Source organism: Protomyctophum parallelum (assembly GCF_964188405.1).
Source record: "Protomyctophum parallelum genome assembly, chromosome: 1".
NCBI lineage: Eukaryota > Metazoa > Chordata > Actinopteri > Myctophiformes > Myctophidae > Protomyctophum > Protomyctophum parallelum.
Genome location: NC_139697.1, coordinates 34,889,106 through 34,916,842, shown reverse-complemented (window position 1 = coordinate 34,916,842; position 27,737 = coordinate 34,889,106). Strand labels below are relative to the sequence as shown.

The window sequence follows — 27,737 nt, the reverse complement described above, 5'->3', positions numbered from 1 at the left end:
TCCCAGGGCTGCTGGCTGAGTGGCTGGCAAGTTAAAAATATGCACGCACGCACGCACGCACGCACGCACACACACACACACACACACACACGCACACACACACACGCACACACACACACGCACACACACACACACACACAGTGACTGTGAAAAACATGTAACCTAGTTTCCTGTGGAACTGCTTCTTTCTGGCCTCCTAAAATAGGTAGTATGCAAGCCATTGTATATACAGAATGAACAGACGTGTTGGAAACTTGAAACCAAACATTTTGTTTATTGCTCTGACCACATGGACATTTTGTTAATTGGTAATCACAACTATAAGCACAAAACAACATCCATATAAAGTATAAATATAGAATATCTGAATTACGTGAAAGTATTGCTGTATTTCTAACAAATATAGGACGACGGACAGACAACTAACATACATTCCAAGTTACTTACAAAAAAACAATCACTTTACAGTGAGACGGATTGTCGTCTGCTTGTTCACAGATACAAAGCTACAAACTGAAATGTCTTCAAATTGAAATATCTGATGGGCTCAGAAATCAAGTTTTCAATGCCATGTAAAGTCTCTATTCGGTTTTATGGAGTCTCAGGGTGCTGTATCCACTTTCCTTATGCACAATAAGCTTGACAACAGCTATCACACCAACACTCATTCAATACTGTATGCAAATGTAGCAGAGTAGCCCTGCCTGAGGCCGATGTTTGATTTCTAATACAGGAGGCCTGGTTTTGAATTCAGGCGGATTGCACAACAAACACTCTTAGGATCGGCCACTCAAATGGCAAGGGAAAACTGCAAAAAAAAAAGGAGACTCTAAAAGTGAAAATCCAGTCTTCTTGTCCCCGCTACATGGTGTCTAGGGCACAGGGTGTCCAGATGAAAGGTTAAAGGTTAGTCTGTGGTCCATTAAACATGGTTGAGTAGGAGAATGGCGTTGGTCTGACTGGGTGTTTGGAGGTCAAGGGTCACAGGGTAAGGTTCATGTTCATGTTCATCCTCATCCTCGGAGTTCTGTGTGTGCGCTACTGTCAAAGTTAGCTTGTTCAGGCCGGCTTCTAGTATTTCCTCTGCTCCTTCTGCTCTGTCACCTGCAATGCACACAAACACGCACGCGCACACACACACACACACACACACACACACACACACACACACACATTTTAGGACATGTTAAAGTGAATAATAGTCTCTCAAGACAGACATGTTGGCTCCCACATTGTTTGAAACAAATAAAACACAAGTGTAACTTCTATGATGATGATGTCACGTAATATGATGGTATCACATATGAACACAAATAAACATACTGACACTCACGCACGCACACACACACACACACACACACACACACACACACACACACACACACACACACACACACACACACACACACACACACACACACACACACACACACACACACACACACACACACACACACACACACACACACACACACACACACACACACACACACACACACACACACACACACACACACCTCTCTCCTGGTCACAGTCCGGGGAGGAGGCTCCACTGCACTGGGTGCGGGGTCCGAGGAGAGGAGAGACGAGCCCAGCGCCCGCACCACCACACACCAGCTCTGGGTCATGGGGGACACAGGGGCCCGGACAGGAGGAGGACAGAACAGAGGAGGAGGGAGAGGAGGACAGGTATGGGCAGGGCGTGCAGAGCGAGGAGGAAGGGTAAGGGTAGGCCATGTCCATGGGGGCGGCGGCGCGAGGATGCGTAGATGAGTGAAAAGGAGAGGAGGAGGACGGCATGTCTACGGGCGTGGAGGTGGAGTGAACGTCCGAGTCTTCCTCTGAGCCTGTACTGTGACCGCCCTCTTCGTCAATCGAGACAGACACCACTGAAAGACATGCACGCACGGACACACGATACACACACACACACACACACACACACACACACACACACACACACACACACACACACAGTCACAGATGAACCAATGAAAGAGGAACAAACGAATGAGTGATGATAGAAGGAATAATGGCCCGGATGACTAATCACTGATGAATTTTACTCACTTGACAGTCCGTCTGACTCCATCTTGAAGTTGTCAATGTCGTCGTTGCCCTCATCTCCCTCGGCGCCGACACCCTGCTCCCTGGTTCCTATGGAGCGTCGCAGAGCGTGGATCTCCTCAGAGATGGTCTCTAGGTTACGCAGAGCGGTGCGATATTCGGCCTTTGCGACAGCGATCTTGGCCTGACGTTCATCGACGCGCCGCTTCAGTTGCTATGTGATGATAACACATGGGGCATATAAGTTGTACAGCAAAACTAAATTGCTATGTGTCCCTTATGTTTGTGAAAATGTAGGTTAAACTAGGTTAAGAAGTTGCATTTGCACCATCGATCGAAGTATCTATGCTAACAATTAGCTATGCTAACAATTACGCATCAGTTGGCTCATTTGCTCATTTTGGGGTGTACATACCTCAAGCTGTAGATAATACTTTGCTTTCAGTTCAAAATATGGTCTGCAGGGGGAGGAGAAATGGGAAAAAGAGAGAGAGAGATGTGAGTTGACTGTTCATACAGGGCGCTGTGCCAGCTGTCATAGCAACAGTGAACCCCTGGAAAAATACCACTCGCCCATGAGCCGCTACATTCCTGGACTCTTAGAGAGGGAACACACCCCAGCACAGCACAACGAACACACAAAACATCTGGAATGTATCAAATGACATGTAAACGTAGTCAACCTCTCTCTTTCTCTCTCTCCCTCCCACGCACGCGCGCACACACACACACACACACACACACACACACACACGCACACACACACACACACACACACACACACACACACACACACACACACACACAGAGGCCCAAGCAGGGGAAGCCTGTGAGCACATCTATGCCTTTGTTTTCCCACTTTATACTATTCAGTGAATTGTCTGGCTTTGGCTTCGTAATCATTTACAGACACACACACACACGCATGCGCGCGCACACACACACACACACACACACACACACACACACACACACACACACACACACACACACACACACACACACACACACACACACACACACACACACACACACACACACACACACACACACACACACACACACACACACACACACACACATCCACACACACACACACACACACACACACACACACACACACACACACACACACACACACACACCTGGATTTGTTGATGGAGCGTTTGAGTTTCTTCTCTAGTTGCCTCATGTGATTGATACAAGTGTTGTAATTGACAGCGGTTTTCCTGTGGTCCGCTTCGCTGCGTGTTCTTGTCTGCTCTGCGTCCATCACCTGCAATGGTCCATCAACAAGTGGCTTAATAATACTAACTTAAACCTGTTCCAAAAATGGCATGATGATATTGGCAGACCAAAAGTGTTTGCTGTTAGTTATTATTTACTACTTCTACCCATAACTCTGTCTGGTTCTCCTATATGCATACTGTAATTAAAGTAATTTGGGCTTTTTTCCTGAGCCTTTTATTTGATAGGTTTACAGTGTAGAGACAGGAAACACGGAGGGGGTAGGGGAGTGACATGCAGCAGATTGCCTAGCTGGCTGGGAATCAAACAAGGGACTTGTTGGCATATGAGCCATGCACCCTAACCTTTATGTTTATGTTTAATTATTTGATATGGACATCACAATCACATTGCACAATAATAATGTTTTACAACAAAATTACAATACCCATTACATTAACTTACAAAACATAATCACTCAGTTGACCAGTCAGAAACTATACATGTGAACACAGTTGATTTAATTTCAACCATAGTTTTGAGTCTGTAGAACACGTTACCATCCGTCTCTAGCTTTAGAGCCGTAGGCAAGGAGTTCAAAAGGTTTGACCCCTTTACTGAGAAGGCAGACTGTCCGAATTAGTTGTTGGCTACTGGGTGCCCCCCCTAAAGCATGATCAATCACCCATCCCCAATTATCCATAGGCCATTGTTCCTTTTTTGCCTAGCAACCAATTATCTCTGTTCATCCCATTCCTTAATACTTAACCACTTAAACCATATATACAGTGCGTACGGTAGTTGACAGGGGTCACCAGGGATCTATACTAGGCCCACTAGTATTTGCCTCTGCAACAAATCAAATCTATTCACTTAAAATAGTTGTTCTACAAACTCACAATGTGACGCAAAGTGTTGCGTTGTGAGCTCGCAGACATGCTAATTTTTGTGGAATGTTCGCCTGGGACTTCTGTATAAGTCTAATCTTTTCCTGTTCTTGGAGTTTGCACAGCAGGAAGGGTTTCTGTGAACAAAGTGTTAATTTAACTCGGAGTGTATTTTTACTCCGCTCTGCAGTGTGGTGGGCCCATTTGGGCGTACCCTCTGTGTGGCGTGGTTGAGCATTTCCTGCCAGGCTGAGTCAAACTGACGGCTGTCCTCCTCCAGTAGCCTCTCCTCGGCCAGGGCGATGGTCTCCTTGGCCGCCCTCAGGATCTCCACCGCCCGCTGGAACTCCTGCGTGGCCCGCTGAGCTTCTACCTGGGCCTGTGGTACAACACATGGTTCACTGGTCAGTGTGTGTGTGTGTGTGTGTGTGTGTGTGTGTGTGTGTGTGTGTGTGTGTGTATTGTATCACAAACGTCAGTAGCATTACAAAGTTATATGCAAGAAAACCCTACCAATTAAAAATGTTCCCTCTGTATTTCCAATTCCAAGTGCATTAGTCTTATACTGTATGTATGTAACGTCATCGCCTGCACTATTCCAAAGCCACTCAGGGACATTGTTTAACTATTTTCAGCAATTGGATAATATTTTTTGGGTGGGTAGATCTAGTTAAGTCATTTTGAAAGTAGCTCTCAAGTAAAAAAGAAGTGTGGGCACCTCTGGTCTACACAATTACAGAATGAAGAAGAATTGTTATTTTGATCAACATTTGCCTGTTATCTCTCCTATGGTAGCATGGAATTGTGGACAAAATCTTATCCAAACATAACAAAATGTTGGGTCTGAGAGGCTAAATCTCATTGAATGAATGGGGGTCCGTGGCTCAAATGGCAAATAAATAATGGCCCTTGATTATGAAAAAAGGTTGAACTGGTCACATTAAGTCAGAGATCGACAGCCAAGCCATTTCTATATGGATCCCAAGATCCACAGTTAAATTGTACATAGTACTTGACTTCTGCATCAAGAAATGTTATGAAACATTTAAAACATTGATAGAATCTTTAAATTAGCCGTTGCTAACGTGAAATCAATCAATATTGAGCAACTGCTTAGCCTATTTCTCACCTAAAATGTTATCAGAAACTGTGAGGGGGGCAGCAGGGGCAGTGAAACTGCCAGGACTTCTGCCTCTGCTCCAGATGGCTGGACTACAAAACAAGTTCAACATACCCATGATATCCTTCCGTTATCTGGCTTCGCTAACCCAAACAACAGCAATCACGCTAAGTGGGCACACGACGGTGTTTATCATCGACTCAGTACGTCAACCCAGGATTTCCCAATCGTTGAGCAAAAAAGGGCTGGTGTTTGGAGCATGCTGTATGTACTGTATGTGTCTGACCAATCGCAAACATGGCAGCATGCACACTTCTCCTGGCAGCAGTCAGCAGAGCGACATATTTTACAAATGTAGAGCAAACTACATAATTAGACAGATAGATATTCTTTATTAATAATTCCTTTTGTGCCAAGCATAACTTAAGCAGAATTAGACAAGTACGAACCATTTAATGGTATTAATCTAAGAGCAACACAGCTGCATCTGTCAAATGCAGGAAGGACAGCTGGCACAAAAATATTGCACTGTGTGATTGCTTAAATTAATAGGCTTACAATATCACTGCCCCACCATCATTGGATCTGACTATAATTACATTTGTGTATTCCGTTAAATTAATATATTGCTTAGATGCATTTACAGTATATGGTGTGTATATGACACCACACACCAGTGGTGTAAAACCAGACTTGGTAGCTAAAAACAAATATATATAGTCCTATAAAAGTTTGCTTTCATGTCTTACATCGTAAACAACAAATAAATGACTTTAGTGCTTCAATCAGTCGCTGTTGTACAATGATGTGGGTATAAAAAAAAGCACAGTGAAATGGCCTTTGATATTACTCACTCATAAATCATCGCCAAAGTCATCAGGGTTTTGCCGGTCTCTGAATATTGCCCTCCTAAGAAACCCTCTCACAATCGACACACAAGCACCAAAGGATCTCCTATGAATGGTAATGCCATTTTCCAGGAGCATAGATTGCTCAGTATGTGATTCTTTTATATGCGTTGATTGATCTCAAACCTGATCTTTCACACAGAGCAGGTGAGATGAGATGTGAAAATGGTAAATGGTGCATTTATATAGCGCCTTTATCCAAGGCGCTTTACATAGATTGTTCATTACATTCACCCATTCACACACACATTCATACACCGATTGCGGCGGAAGCCATGCAAGGTACCAACCAGCACATCGGGAGCAATTTGGGGTTCAGTGTCTTGCCCAAGGACACTTCGACATATAGACAGGAGGAGCCGGGATTCGAACCGCCTACCCATGGATCATTGGACGACCTGCTCTACCTCTTGAGCCACAGTCGCCCCTGAAGCATAAGTTACCAAAGTGATGTACCGTGGTAAGAAGTAAACCACCACAGCCCTGAAAACGCGGGGGTAATCTGAAATACCTCACTAACCCCAAATCCTGCTTCAGGCCTCAGGTCTCCCCTTTTCTCTTCTACTGTTAATGTCTGTCTTCGGTTTAACGCTATCCAAATAAATCGGGGCACCGCTATCCAATGCAAATTGGCATCATAGCTATGGGGAATATGTCCATAGTCGGCCAGAAAATGGTCTGCATTTATATGGCGGCTTTATCCAAAGCACTTCACATTTTGCATTATTAACCTACCGGTATTCATGCGCCGACAGGAGAGGCAACAACCCTATATAGGAAGGCACCAGCCTGCTCATCAGGAGCAGTTAGGAGTTTGCTACATTTCTCTTGTTGGAACATAAGATGATGATGCGCGCACACACACACACACACACACACACACACACACACACACACACCACAAAGAATTGATGCAGTGACCCCTCCAAATGACTTTCCTTCATGCTGACAGACACATCAAATCTAAACAATTGTTTTTGACAGTGTGTAACGGCTACAGGCCAGGGAGAGGGCTTGCAGTCTAAGCTCACACATGCATAAGAACACACACACAACCGTTCCTTGATCTAACAGACTAGGCTTTGTCATTGAGGAAATGTGACACACTGTCAGGACCTTTATTGTCGCCCACTGTATCCACGTCACATTCAATGGGCAGATTATTTGTGTCATGCTGAGCATATTTGGACCCACCCACACTCCACCCTAACAAGCGAGGCTTAAAGGCCAGCGTATTGGCTGTGTGCCCGGAGTTCATTCAGTCCATGGACTCAAATTAAATTTCCGTACAGAAAATGAAATCTTCCAAATATCCTACTTAAGCATTTCCAGTACAAGTATTGTACACTTTGTACGGTGCACTTAAAAGACAGTTATAACAGCCTTACGATAGCTTCATTGAAGTTACCTAACTTGACCCTTTCTCACGGCCTTCCCTGGCTCCGTCTTTGGATAACCCCTGCCACTTGACCCGGGCACTATCAGCCATGTGAAAGATAGAGACTCCATCAGTGACGTGAGCCAGTAGACGTCGTTCCCGTTTCACAAGAGATACAAGGCTAGCCAAGTCTTCCAGAAAGAGTGTTGTGGATGAACGGATAGTGGTATCTATCTACGTTTATCAGGTCACGTTCAAGGTGGTGAAACGCTGGAAGGGTAAGGACTGTGGCGATACGGAAAAGAGCAGGGAGAAATCTATCACCCTATTTCTCCCTTTCTCTCTTAAATAACCACTTAAATCCAGGCTACATACTTATACTGTATGTCAAACTGGGAAAATCAGCTCTTTTTGTCGAATGCTTTTGTCTATTTCTGCCAAATGATTGCCTATTATGACAAAAAAGGGCAGAGAAATGTGGTACATTTCTCTCTATATAGTCTTACTCTATTCTCTCTCTCTGCTCTGCTCCCATACAATCTGCTAGTTCGATGAAGCAACTAAGGCATGAAAGATACATTGCATCCTTTCCCCTTCCCCCAACATGACCCACTTCCCAGGCTCAAAGAAGAGGGGAGAAGAAAAACAGAGGAAGCAAACGGAAGATATAGATATTTAATATAAGATATTTTCTTACCCAGGGAGGGTATGAAGGGTTAGTCTGCACAGCATGGCAAGAATGGTATTATTGTCAACGGCCATGTCCGGCTATAGTTGGGAAATAAAGTGTTAATGACTCTGGTAGTGATGGTCACATGACTCCTTGTGCAGGATGGACACAAGTACGCATTCACATAAAGGTGCCTGTCCTGTCCTGTCGTTCACACAGGACTTCCTGTGCAGATTTACTGCCCACTTCCTTTCCAACTCTTTGTAGTGTGTGTGTGTGTGTGTGTGTGTGTGTGTGTGTGTGTGTGTGTGTGTGTGTGTGTGTGTGTGTGTGTGTGTGTGTGTGTGTGTGTGTGTGTGTGTGCGTGCGTGCGTGCGTGCGTGCGTGCGTGCGTGCGTGCGTGCGTGCGTGCGTGCGTGCGTGCGTGCGTGCGTGCGTGCGTGCGTGCGTGCGTGCGTGCGTGCGTGCGTGTGACCTTATGTACGGGTGCACACAAGTTGAACCTCAGCAAGAAGAAATCACTGGTTGCTGGACAAGTTGAACCTCAGCAAGAGGAAATCACTGGTTGCTGGATTCAATTGGTACCCATTTGGTTCCATTTGGTTCCATTTGCCCACTCTCAAGAGTTAAATGAACACAGAGTAAGAGTTATCAAACTCATGCGTTGCTTCGCCTTTGCTGAAAATACACAACTGAACAACATGACAAATGAACTGAGAGACCAAGAAGCCATCATGACACTCAAGCGAGTCACACACACTGAAAGCACAACGCACCACTCTCCTCATCAGAGAGAGAGGGGCGTTTGGACACGTACGGAGATAAACACGACGGGGTAGGTAGCATGCAAATGAACACCGGCGTCATCAATTATTTGTCATGATATCATGCGGCCCACAGCATAGGACACCATCTGTGAGCCAGACAATGAGGTGTCTTCATTCTGACATGTCTCAACTCGCTGACACCTCGTGATGTGAACCGTGATGTGGACTCATATCTTCCCAGTGTGTGTGTGTGTGTGTGTGTGTGTGTGTGTGTGTGTGTGTGTGTGTGTGTGTGTGTGTGTGTGTGTGTGTGTGTGTGTGTGTATCATCTGTGTGCATGTCTCTAGCACTAACTCACACTATACTAGTATACTGTATGATTTGACATCCATGATCTGTCAACATCATGATCATTACCATCAACACAAAAATATATTGTCATGTATGATGCAGTGTTGTTAATAATAAACAATCAATCAACATCAGCCAATGTGGATACTGGGTCATATTCAACAGGGCAGCTTTGGCTCAGGAGGTACAGTAGAGTGGCTGCTTGGGAATTGAATTGTTCCCAGTTCAATCCCGGGCTCCCCCAGAGTTAGTGTTGAAGTGTCCTATCTTGAGCAAGACTCTGAACCCCTAATTGCAGGTTGGTGCCTTGCATGGTTTCCTCCGCTGTCGCTGTATGAATGTGTGTGTGAATGGGTAAATGTGTGTGTGAATGGGTGAATGGGTGAATGTGTGTTTGAATGTGTCTGTATGAATGTGTGTGTGAATGGGTGAATGTGTGTGTGAATGTGTCTGTATGAATGTGTGTGTGAACGGGTGAATGTAATGCACACTTGGATAAAGGTGCTATATCAGTTCCGGGGACCACCAGTGAGTGGGCCTTGAGGGGGTACCAGGTGGTCACCAGATAAATGTTGGTAACCAAATGGACCCTTTTAGACCTTTAACTCTTGAGAGAGCGTAAAATGAAACCAAATGGACTGGTTTCATTTTACGCTCTCAAGAGTTAAATTATTGTTAAAAATCATAATTATAATCATATCCTAATAATAATAGAGCGAATGTCTGAATGTCTGTCTGTCTGTCTGTCTGTCTGTCTGTCTGTCAGAAACAAACACTTATCTCCTCATTGCCTGCACCAATCGCTCCCACTTTTCACACAGGCATTGACCATAATAATATGGAGGTCTTAACGAAGCCATTTTTCCAATAAGATTAATAATGAATTTATTAGTGAATAAAAACCAGTTTATTTGTCCGTGCTCTATCTCCGACCGAGCCACACTATTAGCACACATCTCTCCATGCCAAAATAAATCTGCACGCTCCCACAATCCAGCTAGGCTACTTTTTTACCGACGCAACTGTCATATTTACTGTACAGATATTGTTTTTACATCACCACACGATCATGGAGAATTGTAACTTGAAGAATTGTGTGCCTGTGGAGGGGGTGTGGGACGCATAATTCGATAGGTCACCGTTTGTAGTGTGACGTAGGAAGCGAAACCCAGCCCCGTCGGAGCATCTGTTCTGTGTCCGTGTTGGATGTGAATGACCAGCGACACACAGCCAGGACTGCAGCCGCTCCGAGGACACTGTTTCTGGGCTTATGATCAGTGACACACAGCCAGGACTGCAGCCGCTCCGAGGACACTGTTTCTGGGCTTATGATCAGCGACACACAGCCAGGACTGCAGCCGCTCCGCCGCTATATATAAATGCACCATTTACACTGTCCGCCCCCTCCTCAACCACCTCCTTCGCCGTGCATTACACATGGGCTACATGCACGCTCAAAGCCTGGACACTGACAACGACAGCTTACAGCCCTGCGCGCACCCAGCGTGGCTGCGTGACACACTGAACAGCACGATCACAACGGAATGCTTATCTGTCGGGGTCTCGGGGTGGCCAAATGGAGACGTTTGGAGAAGACAGATCCCGTGCCGTCGGAACAACACAATGACAAAATACATGCAGACAGATGCAATGACAACGACACGTTCCTAAATCACACAAAACATCTAATTCTTATCCTGATTATATAAAGAACAAACTACAACTTGCTTTGAAGCCCAAAAAGCCAACCTCCGCGTTCACCGTTTAATAGCTTATATCTCCACGGGCAGCAGACGGTGAGCGGTTAGGGACCGTCTACAAAGTGCAACACCGACCTTGAAAATATTCAATAACTTCCATTTATAGGCAGAATATCACCACCATATTTACATCACACATCAATGGTGTACTTATGATTGTACTACAGCATTTAATTAGCCTATACTTTAGTGCCCAACCCAACTTCCCAAGACCATCTGTAAACAATCCCCCCCCCTATCAGTAATGTGATCTATTACATCACACACTGAACATGATTTGCTGTTTGCATATATTCAGAACGGGTAAGGACTAGTTATATATAATTAGGCCTACTTATTTACAAGACGTCTACACATTTAGAGAGAATGTAGAAGAATTGTTATTTTGATCAACATTATCGCTCCTATGAAATTCGTATCCAACTATCAGGAAATATTCGTTCGTTTTGGGTCTGAAAAATCGAATCAAAAAGTATAATACGCTGTGCCGAAATTCTGGTAGAAAAGCTTATATCGTCTGCTAGTCTTTTCATCCATTGACCGCGCAAGCATATTATAGCCATTAGACGAATCCATGGAGCAGTGCCATGTAGGCCAGGTGTAGCAAATCAAGACTGAGGTGTAAAGCTGCACTTAATGGTACACCCTCAGTTATGGCTGCGCCCAGGGCACCCCTCCGTGGATCTGTCTATGCGTGCACATGTAGCGCAATAAATGATTATCGTATGCCCTCTGAAAAAACTAGAACACACCACTGGCTTCAACAACATACAAGTAACAAAATTCCATATGCTACAGTATGTACGTATACTGTATACTGTATAGTGGCTAAAGACTAAAGATATTTTAGTTAAAATGTATTAGTAAGATCCAAAGTATCGCAGGACAGTAAAGAAGCATCTACTCTGGTCAGAAGATCTTAAATGGCCTAGAGGTGGAATGGTGGGCTACTGGAGGAGATTAGGTTGGGGTCGCAATGAATTGAATACACAGGACCTCAATGGACCTCAAACAAGACCTGGGCTTATTGGGTTATCCTCTTATAGCGTTCTTTTGTATAGATCTGTGCCGCCGTGCCTCCTTTTGCAAACTGTTAATAAAGTATTCAATCAATCAATCAATCAATCAATCAATCAATCAATCAATCAATCAATCAATCAATCAATCAATCAATCAATCAATCAATCGTTATGGTAACAGAGATACACAATGTGACAGGTTGTGTTAGTCATAGTAAAGATGTGTTTCCACTGGAATGCCAGTACATTGCTGGGTAACAAATTAAGATGAATTGCCGTCATAGTAAGGGGGAGAGGCAGTCCCACATTGTCCTCCATTATATGAATAATATAGGGCTTTTCAGACGGGGCTCATTTTCAATGAGAGGGGTGCAACTAGTTGGGAGGAGGCGCCCCGGGCCCGTGGTATTGACGCGAGCGATCATTTCACGCTCACGCCTGCAACTGAAAAGAGCTGGATTGTGGTCAGCTTTTCAGGCTGAAAAGCCCTTATGACAGGTACAGTACTTAATGATCGCACAGGAGGAGTCTATAAGAAATGCAAGACTAGACATTTGAGCATGGTAAAATATGTATTAAGAGACTAACAGAAACAATACATATCTATACTGGAGGCTGGCAGACCTAGCCTGCACTGCATTATGCCCCCAGGCAGATTGCAGCCGAGTGGTATATTAGTATCGCAACGCGAGGCTATGGCAGACCAGCTAATTTAACTCTCTTCTCGCAGGTCGCTGTCTCCGCCTCTCTCTCTCCAGTGTGTGGGAATGGGAACTAGCAACAGAGAGATATACTGAGCCCGGTTGGATTGATAAGATACAGACAACAAGAGAGACAGCTAGACAGCCTGGCAACACAACATTAGAGAATGTGAGTTAGAGAATAGATAGGACAGTACGGGCAAACCCCCCGCCCGCCTTAGTGCATCGGAATGTAAAGTGAAAACAAGGCAACTGGGGGTTGGGGGCTTAGGGCTGGCTTATGGGGGTGGGGAGTTGTAAATTGTGTGTGTGTGTGTGTGTGTGTGTGTGTGTGTGTGTGTGTGTGTGGATAAGCTCTAACAAAGGGGGTCATGGCTTAAATAATAAATATCAATTTATAAGTCATGACCCACCCGATAACACGCCAGTTTACCCCCTACAGGCTGGTTCCCTATTTAAAACCTGTATAAAACTGCCTGTGTACAGTATATACACACACACACACACACACACACACACACACACACACACACACACACACACACACACACACACACACACACACACACACACACACACACATATCAAAATTCAAAACCTCTCAGTAATCTCCTGCACTCACGTGCCGCTGGTAGTCACAAGCAGATGCCTCAGCGCTGGGTACATCATTTGTAGTTAAATTAAGACCTTGGATTGTACTATGTACTTTTAGCTGTGTTGCAAGCGCACGCACGCACACGCGCACACATACACGTGCACACACACACACACACACACACACCTAAATCCCTATTTTTAAGTGACAGCTCAGCACTGACACACAGGAACCTCACTAAGAGATGAATGATTCAAATGCTCCTTCCTCCTCATTGGTTGAGGACGAGGGCTGTGCCCAAAGTAACTGGACTCTAAACTTCCGCCCTTTTTGCCAGACAAGAGCAGGCCTGCATGCGCAAGACACTGTCAAACAATAGATCGCCAGTGATCTATATCAACAGGCAAAACGTTTGCACACTTTGTGTCTATTTAAAGCCAAGCGTATGAAAGGCAGGCCCGCCGAAAAAGAGGACTTGAGGCTCATGAAGTCCACCGAGCAGCCAATGCCGGCCTTGCATGTCCAACACGCGCACTGTCAGAGAAGGCTAACGTGCTACTAGCCCTGAAACATGACCGTCATAATCATGATAGTCATGACGCAACTGAAGCCAGTTTTATGCAATCGCTACATTTACACGGAAAACGGGTACATAAACATTCAGAACACCCGTGGCCCACGTGGTGAGTAGCCTACTTTATATTTGAAATCTGAATGTTTATGTACACGTTTACAATGTAAATGTAGCGATTGTGTAAAACAGGTGGAAGTTAAGCCATGACGCTCGTGAAGTACGAGCGTCATGTGAACCATGGCTTGCTTCGGTGCTGTCATAATGTGTTGCAGACTGGCACACGTCACTTACACCCATGGTTTGCACAAGTTTGGTTTCAGAAGACCATGTACACACCATCTGTCCTTCATTAATGTAGCTGTATCTAACTAACAAAAGAAAGGAGAACACACCAGTCTTGTGGAGGTGCAGAGAATGAACACACTAACACAGTGAGTGAGATCACATTTTCAAAAGGAAGTCACACAAAATTGTTTTGTAGACAGACCAATGTTTGGAATCAACATCTTCTACATACCTTGAAGATGTGGTTGAAGAAGAAATTGAGTCGAAACATTGTTCAGTCAATTAAAATAATAATTATAATATTATTGTTATTACCGGTATTATAATATAATAATAATAATAATAATAATAATAATAATCCCCCTAGTTATCCCCTAGTCCCCCTACCTACATAAAATCTCTTCAAGGAAAACACTTGAAAACTGTAAATGATGAGAGCTTTTAGTATAAATCTGTGATGCGACAATAAAGTTGATGTGAGGTTAAAGCTGAACGGGAAAACAGTGCAGTTCCAGAGTGAAGGAGCTTCAGTCTGACACGCCATGGACTTTTCAAATACCCCGCCTCTGCTCTGCTAAGAAGAGGTTTGCACAAACCATGTACACACGTCACGCACACCGTGCAGTGTGTCCTCCCGGTTTACTGAGCAGAGGTGTGTGACCGTGTTAAAAATAACCACAACGTGACCTTGCTCCCTTTAAGCCGAGCTCTTTAAAGTTCTTGTGTGAAGTCCACACTGCATAACCACCCCACAGTCTGTCTGCCAGCATGGTGTGTGTGTGTGTGTGTGTGTGTGTGTGTGTGTGTGCGTGTGCTTGTGTATGTGTGCGTGCGTGCATGCGTGTGCGTGTGCGTGTGTGGCGTCCGTGTGTGTGTGTGCGTGAGCGTACCTGTCTAGCCACTCTGCGTGCCTCCCAGTATGGTTTGGAGTCATCCACAGCACGTCCGATTCTCTTCACCTGCTCATCTAGCTTCATTGTTGCTTCTACCAGGACTGCACGGAACCGCTGACGACAGTCCTGCACACACACACACACACACACACACACACACACGCACGCACGCACACACACACACACAAAAAGACAGTGGAAAGACAGACACACAGAGAGACACAGAGAAAGAGAGAAAGATTCTCACACACACACACACACACACACACACACACACACACACACACACACACACACACACACACATACGAGTAATCAGCACAGGAAGTGTTCTGCTAATCTTTAATCAACATTATTTCATATCCTGAGCAACTATGGCAAACCAAAACACTGTCAACAACAAGTCTCACTTTGTACTTAGCCCAAACGAGCTGATTAATCTAATTCAATATCCCACTAAACCTGATTTAGCCATGCACAACATATTCCTATACACCCACTCACATATAGACACTGTTGGACAATATTATACATATACAACATTTTCAGTATCTCTATGGTTGCTATTATTCTCGTGTCCAATGGCTGGTCACTGTTTTGCAGGGTTGAAAGAGCCTGGGGAAAATGTAATGAGCAAAATAAAGTAAGCATTGTCAGTATAACTAGGATATAACTAAATTAAGGAAACACTCTTGTCGCCGGCCTAAACCCCAGAAGGGGTAATAGGCGTAAGTAAGTAAGTAAGTAAAGGAAACACTGTTGCACCATCTAAAATTAGGAGCATCTAAGTGTCACATGTGCTGTGTTTTGTGCGTGCATGTTTACTGCAGTATTTTGCTCCAGCTCTGTATATACTGTATACTGTATATGAGAGGGGGGGGAGAGTCAGAGAGAGAGAGAGAGAGAGAGAGAGAGAGAGAGAGAGAGAGAGAGAGAGAGAGAGAGAGAGAGAGAGAGAGAGAGAGAGAGAGAGAGAGAGAGAGAGAGAGACAGAGACAGAAGTGGAGATGATGCAAAAGTAAGCAGCCTTCCTGTGATGTCATACCACTTCAATCCTACTTCCTGCCATAGTGCAATGGCATCATGAAAGGCATTCTGGGTAGTACTACAGTATATACACTATGGGTGTGTCGATACTTCAGCAGATGATAACACAAACACACATGCTGTATTCAAGCATGCATGAGCAAATATTTTACTCTGGCTCCTTCTCACTCACACACACACACACACACACACACACACACACACACACACACACACAAGGCTCATGGCCATTTACTCGTTTGCTTTGCAAATGAACTACATGTCGATTTGATCCTATGAACTAGCCTACAGTAATCATAATCAACTCCAGATTGAAATGAAAAACAGCTGACAGGAGTTCTCTGCTCTGCCAGTGGAACTTTCCATATTCTTACTGTAGGTCTATATCTTGCCTCTCTCTGAGTGGAGACTGGAGCCATTCTAATGGGAAGCAGAAGAGGCCTATACTTTTGAGGAAATAAGGAGGTGCCGCGCTGGAATGTTTTGGTTCTGTAGGACAGCGGCCTTCCAGCCTCCATTACAGACACCAGAGAGATCTATAATAAATCCTGCGTCCCTGTTTTCCTGGCCCTATGTGAGCTCAGGCTGGATGGTTGAATGTACAGCCCTCTTCTCTCAGAACTAAAGAAAGGTCTTGGTTTGTTCTTTAAAGGAAGGCTTAGGAGATTCCGGACTCGGGAGACAGGACTTTGGGGATTTAGCCTGCTCTGAATTCAGCACTCAAGTTGCATTTTTGCATTCAAATCATGTAGCTATTTCTCTTGTAACAATAGAAAGAGCTGACCGCTGTGTTATTTCACATGAATAACTACGGTACTACTTTTATGACTTTCCTCCACATTTGCCCGGCTAGGAATTTCTGACCCTCCCACAAGAGAAGCTATTTTCTATTGTACACAGTAAGGTCCTGTACACTTTGAGGATTTCATAGCTCCGTTTGGAACCTCAATATCTACGCTGCTGAGTTTTAGCTCCGAGATGAGGTCGAAATGGGGTCTAGCTGGGTCCAGGGAAAAACATAGTACTGGCTGACTAACAACCGCTTTGTAAGCTTTTATCCAAGACTTAAAATGTTACGTGCCGTTATCAACTGTATCTTGGTTCCTTTACCTTTACTTTTTGGAAACAATACTGCGAAAAGGGTTTAATCCAGTGTTTGTGGACAGCTCGACCCCATGTCAACCTGTGCAGGGATATCACGGGACGGAACCTCATCTCTGAGTTAAAGCGTAGCAGCAGCATAGATATTGAGGTTCCAAACAGAGCTAAGGATTTTACAGTGGGGTGGTGTAGACGTGTAGTGGTGGTGGTGTGGTGTTTAGGCCTACCTCCAGTTCACTTTCCCAACGGTTAATGTCATCCGTAGACTGGTTTAGCTTTTCCAGCTCTCCCTGTTTACAGAAAACATAATGCGGTTAGAGAGGGGCCACAGAGAGGAGAGAGAAGTGTAGAGTGATCGTGGTTGAGGTTCAAAACAAATCTGGAGGCTATAACAGAGGTAGCACACATGTTTCTGTTTACCAACTTACAATTCAGGCTTGTCTGTGCTTGCGCACAAACACCCCCCCCCCCCCACACACACACACACACACACACACACACACACACACACACACACACACACACACACACACAACCTCTAATGTTTTATAAGGGTGTTAAAGAAAAGTCCCTTGAAACTGTTTTGTGAAGTGGTGAGAAGAACAACAAATTGAGCGCGTTGGAAACTAACTTAAAGTGTTTGTGAGAGTGAGAGGTGTGTGTGTGTGGGTGTGTGTGTGTGTGTGTGTGTGTGTGTGTGTGTGTGTGTGTGTGTGCGTGTGTGTGTGTGCGTGTGTGTGTGTGAGAGAGAGAGAGAGAGAGAGAGAGAGAATTAAGGGCAGATATAGTCAAACTACTGAATAACCTTGTGGAAAATACATTGCTGCTATGAAACACCATATTTATGTGCAAGACAAGGAAAGAAAGAAAGAACAAACAAACTACGGTGTATTCCACAGGTTCAGTGAAAACGCCAGAGCCGGTCTATTAAAGGTCAATGTCACTTTGAAATAATGCACACACAGCACTGTCAGCACACATAATGTTGCAGTCACAATTACCTTGATTCTGGGGTCGATTTCTTCCTCCTCGGGACAGTCGTGGACTTGTTCATAATTGTCTCCATTTTCCAAATCATCCATGTCCCCGGTGTTCTCCTGTGGACTGTCAACGGGGGATTCTTAATTGCAAACAAAAAGCGCGATCACCGGCTCCGGGAGGGAGGGGAACGGGGCTCAATTCAAACAGTGATCTGCCCTCTTTCTACCCCTTGTTGCTACAATACTTCATACTTTGATATCTCTATAATTATTACCTAGACTCGAAAATCATGACCTAAACCTCCCGTCAGAGACGCTCGTCTGAATACAGATGTTCTATGGATAGCGACGCCGACGACTCGAGAATCACGTCTGTGTGTGCCGCTGCGCTGGGTCCAACGCGAAGCCCCGTGTGGTGTGGACGGTGGGAGGACACTGGCTTGTTGGTTAGAGACAAACGTGTGTACCCGCCCTCTAGTGGCGAACTGGCCATGTCGAAAGAACCCGCGAATGGGTGGGGGCAGCAGAGTCAGAGCCATAGAGTAAGACAGAGTTATGATCACTTCATGGGACCAGTGTCCTGGACAGGAAGTTGGCAGAATGCACTGGACTCAGGCAACAGCCCAGCTTTTCCCAGGCTTTATTTTAATAGAGTTTTTTTTAGTAATAGTACAATACAACATTACAGGGACTTTAATAGTTGTCATTGATTGATTGATTGAAATATTTATTAACAGTTTGTAGAATTTACAGTACATTTTAAGCACAAACTCAATACAAAGACTGTCAACTGTGAGTGGACGACCCAATTAAGCATTACACTTGTTTACAACAGGGTCCACATTGTTCAATTCATCAAAACATTTAAAGACATACAAACATTTAGAGACATACAAATAGACATTTCTATGTAGCTAAATTCATCATATGGGAAGCAAATAAGGGAAAAGATACAATATACAGTGAGGGAAAATGGGGTGGGGGGGATTCAGATTTTACAGAGGCCAGTTTCGAATTGCAGCCATCCGTAGGTGCCCTTTGAGAGCGGTTTTGAAGGAGTCAAGGGATTCACATGTCTTAATGACTGTTGGTAGGGCGTTCCACATTTTGGTGGCATAGGAGCGAAAATAATTTAGTCCCTTGTTTGTGCCGAATCTGGGTTGTACATGGTTTGTTGTACTCCCTCTGGTGTTGTGGGTGTGGACTTCATTTACACTAAGGAAGTATTTAGACAGGTACATGGGTATCTTGGTGGTGTATCGAATCTTGTGGACCAGACCCATTGCAAGATGCTGTACTCTGTCGTCGACCCTAAGCCATCCCAGCCTGTCAAAGTGGGCAGGGGTGAGGTGGGTTCGGGGGGTGAGGCCAAGTAGGAGCCTGACCAGTTTGTTTTGGGAGGTCTGGAGCCTTGTTTTAAGGGCCTTTGAGGTGCTGTGGTACCAAGAGGTGGATGCATAGTCAAAGAAACCTTGTACGAGGGCTCCTGTTAAGGTCTTCAAGGTGTTTTTGCTGACCAGTGAGGAGATCCTGTAAAGGAATCTTGTTCTTTGATTGACTTTTTTGATTACGTTGGTGGCCATCTTATCACCGGAAAGATTGGCCTCCAGGATGGAACCTAGGTAGGTAATTTGATCTTTTCGTGTGATAATATTGTCACCCACTCTAACCAAGAAGCCATCTGCCTTGCTGAGATTACTATTTGATCCGAAGAGGATGGATTCAGTTTTTCCCAGGTGTAAGGATAGTTTGTTATCAGCGAGCCAGGTGCAGATTCTACCGAGTTCAGAGCTGAGGGTCTTTTCAACCTGCAGTTTGTTCCTGTCCGAGACCAGCAGTGCTGAGTCATCTGCGAACAGGAACAAGTTGCAGTCACAAGCTGAAGTCATGTCGTTAACATATATTAGGAACAGTAAAGGCCCTAGTATGCTTCCTTGTGGGACGCCACAGCTCACTGGGAGGGGAGGGGACAGTGTTCCGTTCACCTCCACCATCTGTTCTCTCCCCTCCAGGTAGGATTGCATCCAGCTCACTGATGTGCTGTCAATAGTTACAATACTTTAAAACAGCCTAAAATTGCTGATATTTGCACCGGCCTCGTTGAAAACAATTAATGTATTGTAATGTAAGGAGCTTTATTGGCTTGAGAAAACAAACGTTTACATTGCCAAAGCAAGTGTCACAAATTAATATAATAAACAGTTGAAAATGGGGAAAGTATACAGCTGGAGGGGGTACAGCATTTTGTAAACAGAGCTATGTCACATTCCATCATTATATGCTATAACAGGGTATAAAGCATTTTTTAAACAAATAGCATCAGTTTGGGACAAATGGCAGCATTTTTCTAGCTGTCACTCTCCAGGCTGCATGAACATCACTCCAGCGCTCAATTTTCTGCCCCCTCAATGTCGTAACTCTGAATTACTCTATGGCTCTGGGTGGGGGCTGCTCTCAACCACATTAGACATTATACAAGAATGTGAAAATGTATTTGTCCAAACAAATTAAATAATTAAAAAAGACATCAACACAGGTACCCAAGGGCCTGTGCTACATCTAGGCCTACTTGGCCTAAACTAGCTTTTAGTAAACATTACTACTAATGTAACTAACTCATGTAACTAACTAAAGTAAACATTTTTAGACTAGCTGTATTTTACTTTGAGTCTAAGCCTATACTTTCTTTTTACTTGTGACGTTTAATTTGACATTTCAAATGCATATTATACGTAGCCTACTTTTTGACTCTATTACATTTCTATGAAGATTAAATTAATCAGATTAAATTAATTAAACATTGCTCATGGGCTCTGTTCGCTCATTGCATTCAAGCTACACATTGCATTCAAGCTACATTCAGTTGCTTAAGGAGGAAGGGTTGATATTCACTGTCATTTCGATTGGGCCTTTTGACCTGGGCCTCGATTGGGCCTTTTGACCTGGGCCTCGATTGGGCCTTTTGACCTGGGCCTCGATTGGGCCTTTTGAGAAACCAAAAATACACAGGGAAGACACATTTCAATATTCTATAATTAGAATAATGTTAACTCCATAGAAACATACAAAAATTCCATCTTTAAATCCCTAAAAAACACATTACAAAATTGATTTTAATGCTTAAACCTTCTTATTTAAAATTATTCAATATCTGTCTCCTATTCTGTTGTCTACATATATGTATTGTATTTCTTCTGTTATAGCTATACAAATATCAAAAAAAAAAGTTTATTAATAATTATTATTATAGTAAACGCGACCTACGGTCACTATTAAATAACGCAATTGGTGTGTCCAAGGCTTGTTATGTTGCAAGTTACGCTATATTGCATTCAATATGTTGCTTAGTATTAAGTATACGTTTTAAAGTGTACAAATTGGTGTCACTAGGCAATGGTACTGTATATGTTGACTGTGACGTCAGACCAGATCTTGGTCAGTCTATATAGGCTATAGGTGCTGAAGAAGCATTTATATCAATACTGCATCCTAAAACGAATTAGTTAACGATTGAACCATACAGAAGCCAATTATTACACTTAATTATGTATTAATACTAATCACTTATTTTATTTCATTTGAGACTTTCATTTATTTAGAGAGAGGGAGAGTGAGGGGCAGGAGAGAAGAGAGGAGAGAGGAGAGTAGAAGAGAAAGGACAATTGAGAATATAAGAGAAGAGGGAGAGGAGAGCAGAGAGGGGGGAGGACAAAGAAAAAATGACTACAACTGATATGGCAATCCGTCAACCGTACTCCCAGCATGCATCTGAGAAGTATGTGGCCAAACAACAGCACCCAGCACCAGCGGCCACTCCTGGATTCCACCCTGGTGGCACAAGCCCTGCTGATTATTGTAATTATTGCGGGACCTACTTACCTTCCCAGGTCAAGTTAACGCTGCTGCCCGTGGACTCCACCCATGTCTACCAGCCGGGAGCTTTCTCCCAGATGATGATGATAATCCCCCAACTGCAGCAGCCTTTCCCCAGTTTGCCACCAGATATGAAGCCTGGGTACTTCATACCAGGACAGTACCATATGACGACATATGTGCCTGCACCTCAGTATCCAGTGCCGGCAGGCACTTCCGGCTTCTACCCTGGCACCATCCCTGCTTATGCAGGGGCCTACTACTCTGCCCAGACCCAGTTCACACCCCAGGTGCAGCCAGGGTGTGTTATCATGAATGCAGCTGTGCAGCAACAGCAAAAACTGCCTCTGCAACACATCGCCATCAAACAGGAATGCAGACCAATCAGAATACGGGACCCTAACCAGGGAGGAAGAGACATTACAGATGAGATCATGTCAGGAGGCCGCAGTCGTTCAAACCCAACCGGACTCAAGTCAGCCATATCTGGATCAAAGAGTACAGCTGTCGCTCAGGCAAACGGTGAGATGGATACAGCTGCTGCCCCCACATCTGTGCTGGTCAGACCTGATGACGCATGTAATCCTGCACATGAAATTATCAAGAGAGAGGCCCTTCCTAAAGACTCTCCTCCCTACTACACAGATATTAAAATGCCTCCCTCTTCACCCCTGGACCAGCCACCCTCCTTGGGCGACACTAAAGTTATAGATGCCCCCAGCAGGGAGCACACTCCTACCCCTTCTTCAGCGCCCAAGATCCCAGATTACCCTCCACCCCTACCAGACACAGCCTCCACAGCACAGGGAAGAACAGAAACAGGGGAGAAGTCTGAGACTGCTTTATTAGATGCAGGCTTTTCCCCTCCCTCCATCACCAATGGGCTGTCAGAGGTGCAGTCAGTGGGGCTCTCCATCATGCTCTCACCCAGTAGTCAGGCAGAGGTTCCCATGGAGACTCCTAATACCCATCAGGAGAACCTCCTGATGGGCCTCCTGCCTGCCTTGCAGGACACAGAGGCCCCAGCTACTAGCAATGGCGAATGCAGCCCCATCGAGTTTCCGGCCCTGGCCACTAGCAGTAGTGAATGTGACAACAGCCCCATCGACTTTCTGGCCACTGGCGAATGCGACAACAGCCATATCGAGTTTCCGGGGACACTCGATGTGCTGCAGGAGCTCTGCAGGAGCTCTGCTGCCTGCCTGCCACAGGCCTCCGAGGCCCCAGCCACCAGCACTGGCGAGTGCTATGACAGCCCTATTGTCAAGTCAGACACTACTCAGCAACTTGATAATCAGCTTTGCCTCCAGCCTGTCCCACAGAACCCTGAGGTAATCATTACCCAGCAACTCGAAGTGCCCACAACCATGCCTTTTGCTCAGGCACCCATTGTCCAGGCAATTCCTGCTCTAGTCACCCAGGCATCACCTTCACCCGTTGTCCAAGAAACTCACTCACCTGTTGTCCAGGTGACACCCACAGCCCAGCTAGATACACCAACTCCAACTGATGTACCTGAGACCACCGCCCCCATTGTCCAGGCAATGCTTATACCCATATCCCAGTCAGAGACACTTGAGACCATCGCAGATGCCTCTGACACTAATGGGCAGACCCTAATGCCGGTTGACAAGGTGGACACTAGTGCAGAGGGAGTCACTATGGTCACATCAGACACTAAGGAGGTGGCGATGGCCCCTCCTGCACCTGCAGCCAAAGAGAGGGACGACACTCACCCTCCCCCCACATTTTCCCCTGTTCCAGGGGAAACTACTATGCAAGCTACTTTGCCTGTTTCAAAGAAAAAGAAACGGAAAAAGAGAAAGATGAGGGACGTGAACAAGAAGGAGGGAGACCTCCAGGATGCTTTTACAGAGGTCGTTGAGACACCCCCTGAACCAGAACCCACCCCTGCTCCGGAGGCTCAGGCCCCCATGGCCATACCTGCCTCAGAGGAGGCTGACCAGACCTGCAAAGACAAGGAGGACATTGATGTTGAGAATATCCAGCCAAAGGACCCAAAGCCTGCCGCCACCTTCAATAAGTACCAGTTCAAAGAAGAACCATTGCAACCAGTCAACCCAAAGGAAAAGAGGAAGTATGACAGAGATTTCCTTCTGAGCCTCCAGTACACCTCGGCCAGTATGAACAAACCTGAAGACCTACCAACCATGAGAGAAATAGTACTGGAGAAGGCCACTAAGATGAATCCACGACAGCTGGACCCCAGTCATCTAACAAGCTTAAACTGTGGCTCTGATTTACCTTACTTGGTCAACCAGGACAGACATGTCATGGGAGGAAGTGGAAGAGGACCACCTCCAGGTATGGGTTCAGGCCTAAGTATTGGGCCTCCTCGCTACCAGCAGGGGATGAGGATAGAGCCTAGGAAGATTATCATGACAATGTCTGAAGACGTGCAGCTCAACAAGGCAGAGAAGGCCTGGAAGCCATCCAGCAAGAAGCCAAGGCTGGAGGAGGTTGACCCAGAAGAGACCAAGACCCAAGATCTGCTCAAGTGTGTCCGTGGTGTCCTTAACAAGCTGACACCTGAGAATTTGCCGTATCTGACGAAGCAGGTGAAGGAGCTCCCCATCAACACGGAGTACCGGCTGAAGGGAGTCATCAATCTCATCTTTGAGAAGGCCATCTCTGAGCCCATATTCTCCGCTGTCAATGCTGAAATGTGTCACTGCCTTCAAGAGCTTGAAGTTCCCACCACAGATAAGCCACTAGAATCTGTGAAGTTCAAAAAGCTGCTGCTCGACCGCTGCCAGCAGGAGTTTAAAAAGCACAAGGATGATGTTGAGATATTTGAGAAGAAACAGAAAGAGCTTGATGCCACTTCGCCGGAGGAAGATAAGCAGCGCCTTGAAGAGGAACTGGACAAGGACAAGAGATACTCCCTGGGAAACATCAAGTTTATCGGGGAACTGTTCAAGCTCAAGATGCTAAGAGAGACGATTATGCATACCTGTATTGACCAGCTGCTCAAAAATCATGACCTGTCCCTGGAGTGCTTGTGCAGACTTCTTGAAACCATTGGCAAGGACTTGGACTCTGATAAGCATAAGCCTCGGATGGACCAGTACTTCAACCAGATAGAGAAGCTCATCAAGCAGAGAAAGACCTCCAAGCAGAGCCAGAAGACACGCTTCATGCTAGAGGATGTCTTGGACCTCAGAAGGAATTTCTGGGTGCCCAGGCATAAGGACGAGGGTCCTAAGACCCTAACCCAGATCCACAAAGATGTTCAGGATGAGCACATGAAGTTCCAGCCGACCTTCTCCAAGAAGGAGTCAATCGTTCCGCCAGGCCGCCGGGTTTTTCACAACCCTTCCCGGGATTCATGCTGGACAGTCCACAAGAACCGAGCCATCGATACTTTACGTCCAAAACTTCCACTTTTTGACATTAATAGCCAGCATCTGACCCCAGGAGGTAAATGTATGTGGGGCAGCATAAAAGGCAGCAGCGATGGAAACAGTATCAAGCTGGCTGAACCTGACTCAGAGTCTGGCAACTATCCGGCCACCAGCACCCTGAACAGATTCTCTGCTCCACAGCAACCCTCCTTAGGGCCCTCTCTGGACTCGGATAAACAAGTGCCCCAGAGAAACACCTCTAGTAAAGATCGTGGGGACCGGTATGATCGATTTGACAGAAGAGAAGACAATCGAGATGACAGAGACAGACTGATCAAACGTGAGAGAGATCGCTGTGGCCCCGCTGACCCCGTCTGCCATGTGGCCAACATGACAAACAACCGGGAATGGGAGGACAGAGAGAGAGACCGTGGAAGCAGAGACAAATATTTCACCAGGGAGCCTGGTCCCACACTCCCACCTCTCCAGACACCCAACAAAACTGCCTTCACTGAGGAGGAGCTGGAGAAGAGATCCACAGACACCATCGAAGAGTACCTTCTCATCAACAACATGAAAGAGGCACTGGATTGCGTGCAGGATATGAATAGTGCCAAGCTTCTATTTGTTTTTGTGCGGAAAGGTGTGGAGATCACGCTAGACAGAAAGGACAGAGACAGAGAGAACATGGGCTTGCTTCTGCACCAGCTCATCAAGGCTGACATGATGCCTACACAGCAGTACTACAAAGGCCTTCAAGAGGTCCTAGAGGAGGCAGAGGATAGGACCTATGACTGCCCCCACTTATTGTTGTATCTGGCAGAGCTGATCAGCCCCATGCTCCACGAGGGAGGTATCCCCATGGGACAGCTCTTCAATGAGATCTCCAAGCCTCTCATTCCTCTGGGTAAGGCTGGAGACCTGTTGGTCCACATCATCCTTAAACTCTGCAAAGGAATAAGCCATATAAAGGTGGGAGCCATGTGGAGGGAAGTAGGCTTGAGCTGGAAAGACTTCCTGCCTGAGGATGAAGACGTTATCAAATTTGTGACAGACAAAAATGTTAAGTTCACCTTGGGTGATGAGTCTGAGAGCGGCAAGGAGGAGGTACAGCTAAACAGACTTATCAAAAAGCTGGACAGACTTATCCAGGACAAGGACTTTGACTGGAACGAGGCAAATCTCGATGAAGAGCAGACATCCCCCAACATGTTTATAAGAGCACTGATGACCTGCATCTGCCGGTCGGCCATCATCTCGGACAATCCACTCAAAGTAGACATTGAGAAGATCAACCAAAGAGCAGAGCTACTGCAGAGATACCTGAACGACGAACAGAAGGAGTTGCAAGCTCTCTATGCCTTGCAAGCCCTCATGGTGGAGATGGAACAGCCTCGCTACCTGCTGTTGATGTTCGACACACTGTACAATGGAGATGTGATCAAAGAGGAGGCCTTCTACAAGTGGGAGTCCAGCAACGACCCAGCTGAGCAGCAGGGCAAGAGCATGGCCCTCAAGTCCACCACTACCTTCTTCACCTGGCTCCGCGAGGCAGAGGTAGAGTCTGACCACAGCTCCCCACTTCCCACTCCACCCTCTAATCTTCTAGGTCTTCTAGAACGACTGGCGGTGTTTCAGACATTGACCGTGGGAGAGTGATCATTGAGTGGACGGATTAATCAGCTAAATCATTCTGCATGAACAGAATATAATACAAAAATACAAAGCAAGACAAAGAAAATCTTTCTTTAACTGGGAGAGATTGCATTATGGATTAAATGTTCAATCTTACTATTCTTTTTCTTTTTTTTTCCCCACCCAGCTTTGTCCAGTCTATTATCAAGACATCTAGATGTGGATCTGAATCCAGTGCTAATTTCGCAAACCAATGGACTTCCGCCCACTCAGTAATCCGATCAATGGGTCTATCCTGCAATAAGACGGCTGGCAGATGATCACTCTGTCACCTCGGGACACTGAAGCATGTGTACAACCAGTGCTGTGATTTTAATGCCTGGATGTCGTTCCGACACACCGTGGGGTCACGGAGGTATAGTGGTAATTAGCAGGAATCAGGCTTTATACGTCATAGATACATCAAAGCTGACAGACGTCATAGACAGGCCACATTAAGTCTGAGATCCAAGAGACATTAACTTGACAACGGGG

At 45.5% G+C, this 27,737-nt stretch overlaps 2 protein-coding genes across 2 annotated transcripts; one reads left to right on the top strand and one right to left on the bottom strand.

The window, feature by feature from the left end:
- Positions 1-258: 258 nt before the first annotated feature.
- On the bottom strand, positions 259-18,742 carry LOC310865066 (SH3 domain-binding protein 5-like). The gene is made up of 9 exons (XM_083774047.1): positions 18,352-18,742; positions 17,578-17,640; positions 15,200-15,328; positions 4,396-4,560; positions 3,213-3,343; positions 2,483-2,525; positions 2,071-2,281; positions 1,518-1,889; positions 259-1,104 (listed from the first exon to the last, which is right to left on the bottom strand). The coding sequence occupies exons 1-9, from the start codon at positions 18,430-18,432 to the stop codon at positions 923-925; spliced, it is 1,377 nt and encodes a 458-aa protein (XP_083630173.1). The 5' UTR covers positions 18,433-18,742; the 3' UTR covers positions 259-922.
- Positions 18,743-22,064: 3,322 nt separating this feature from the next.
- Positions 22,065-27,227, top strand: LOC310868913 (eukaryotic translation initiation factor 4 gamma 1-like; the record flags this gene model as incomplete). The annotated part of the gene is made up of 1 exon (XM_083779399.1): positions 22,065-27,227. The coding sequence occupies one exon, from the start codon at positions 22,065-22,067 to the stop codon at positions 27,225-27,227; it is 5,163 nt and encodes a 1,720-aa protein (XP_083635525.1).
- Positions 27,228-27,737: the final 510 nt, after the last annotated feature.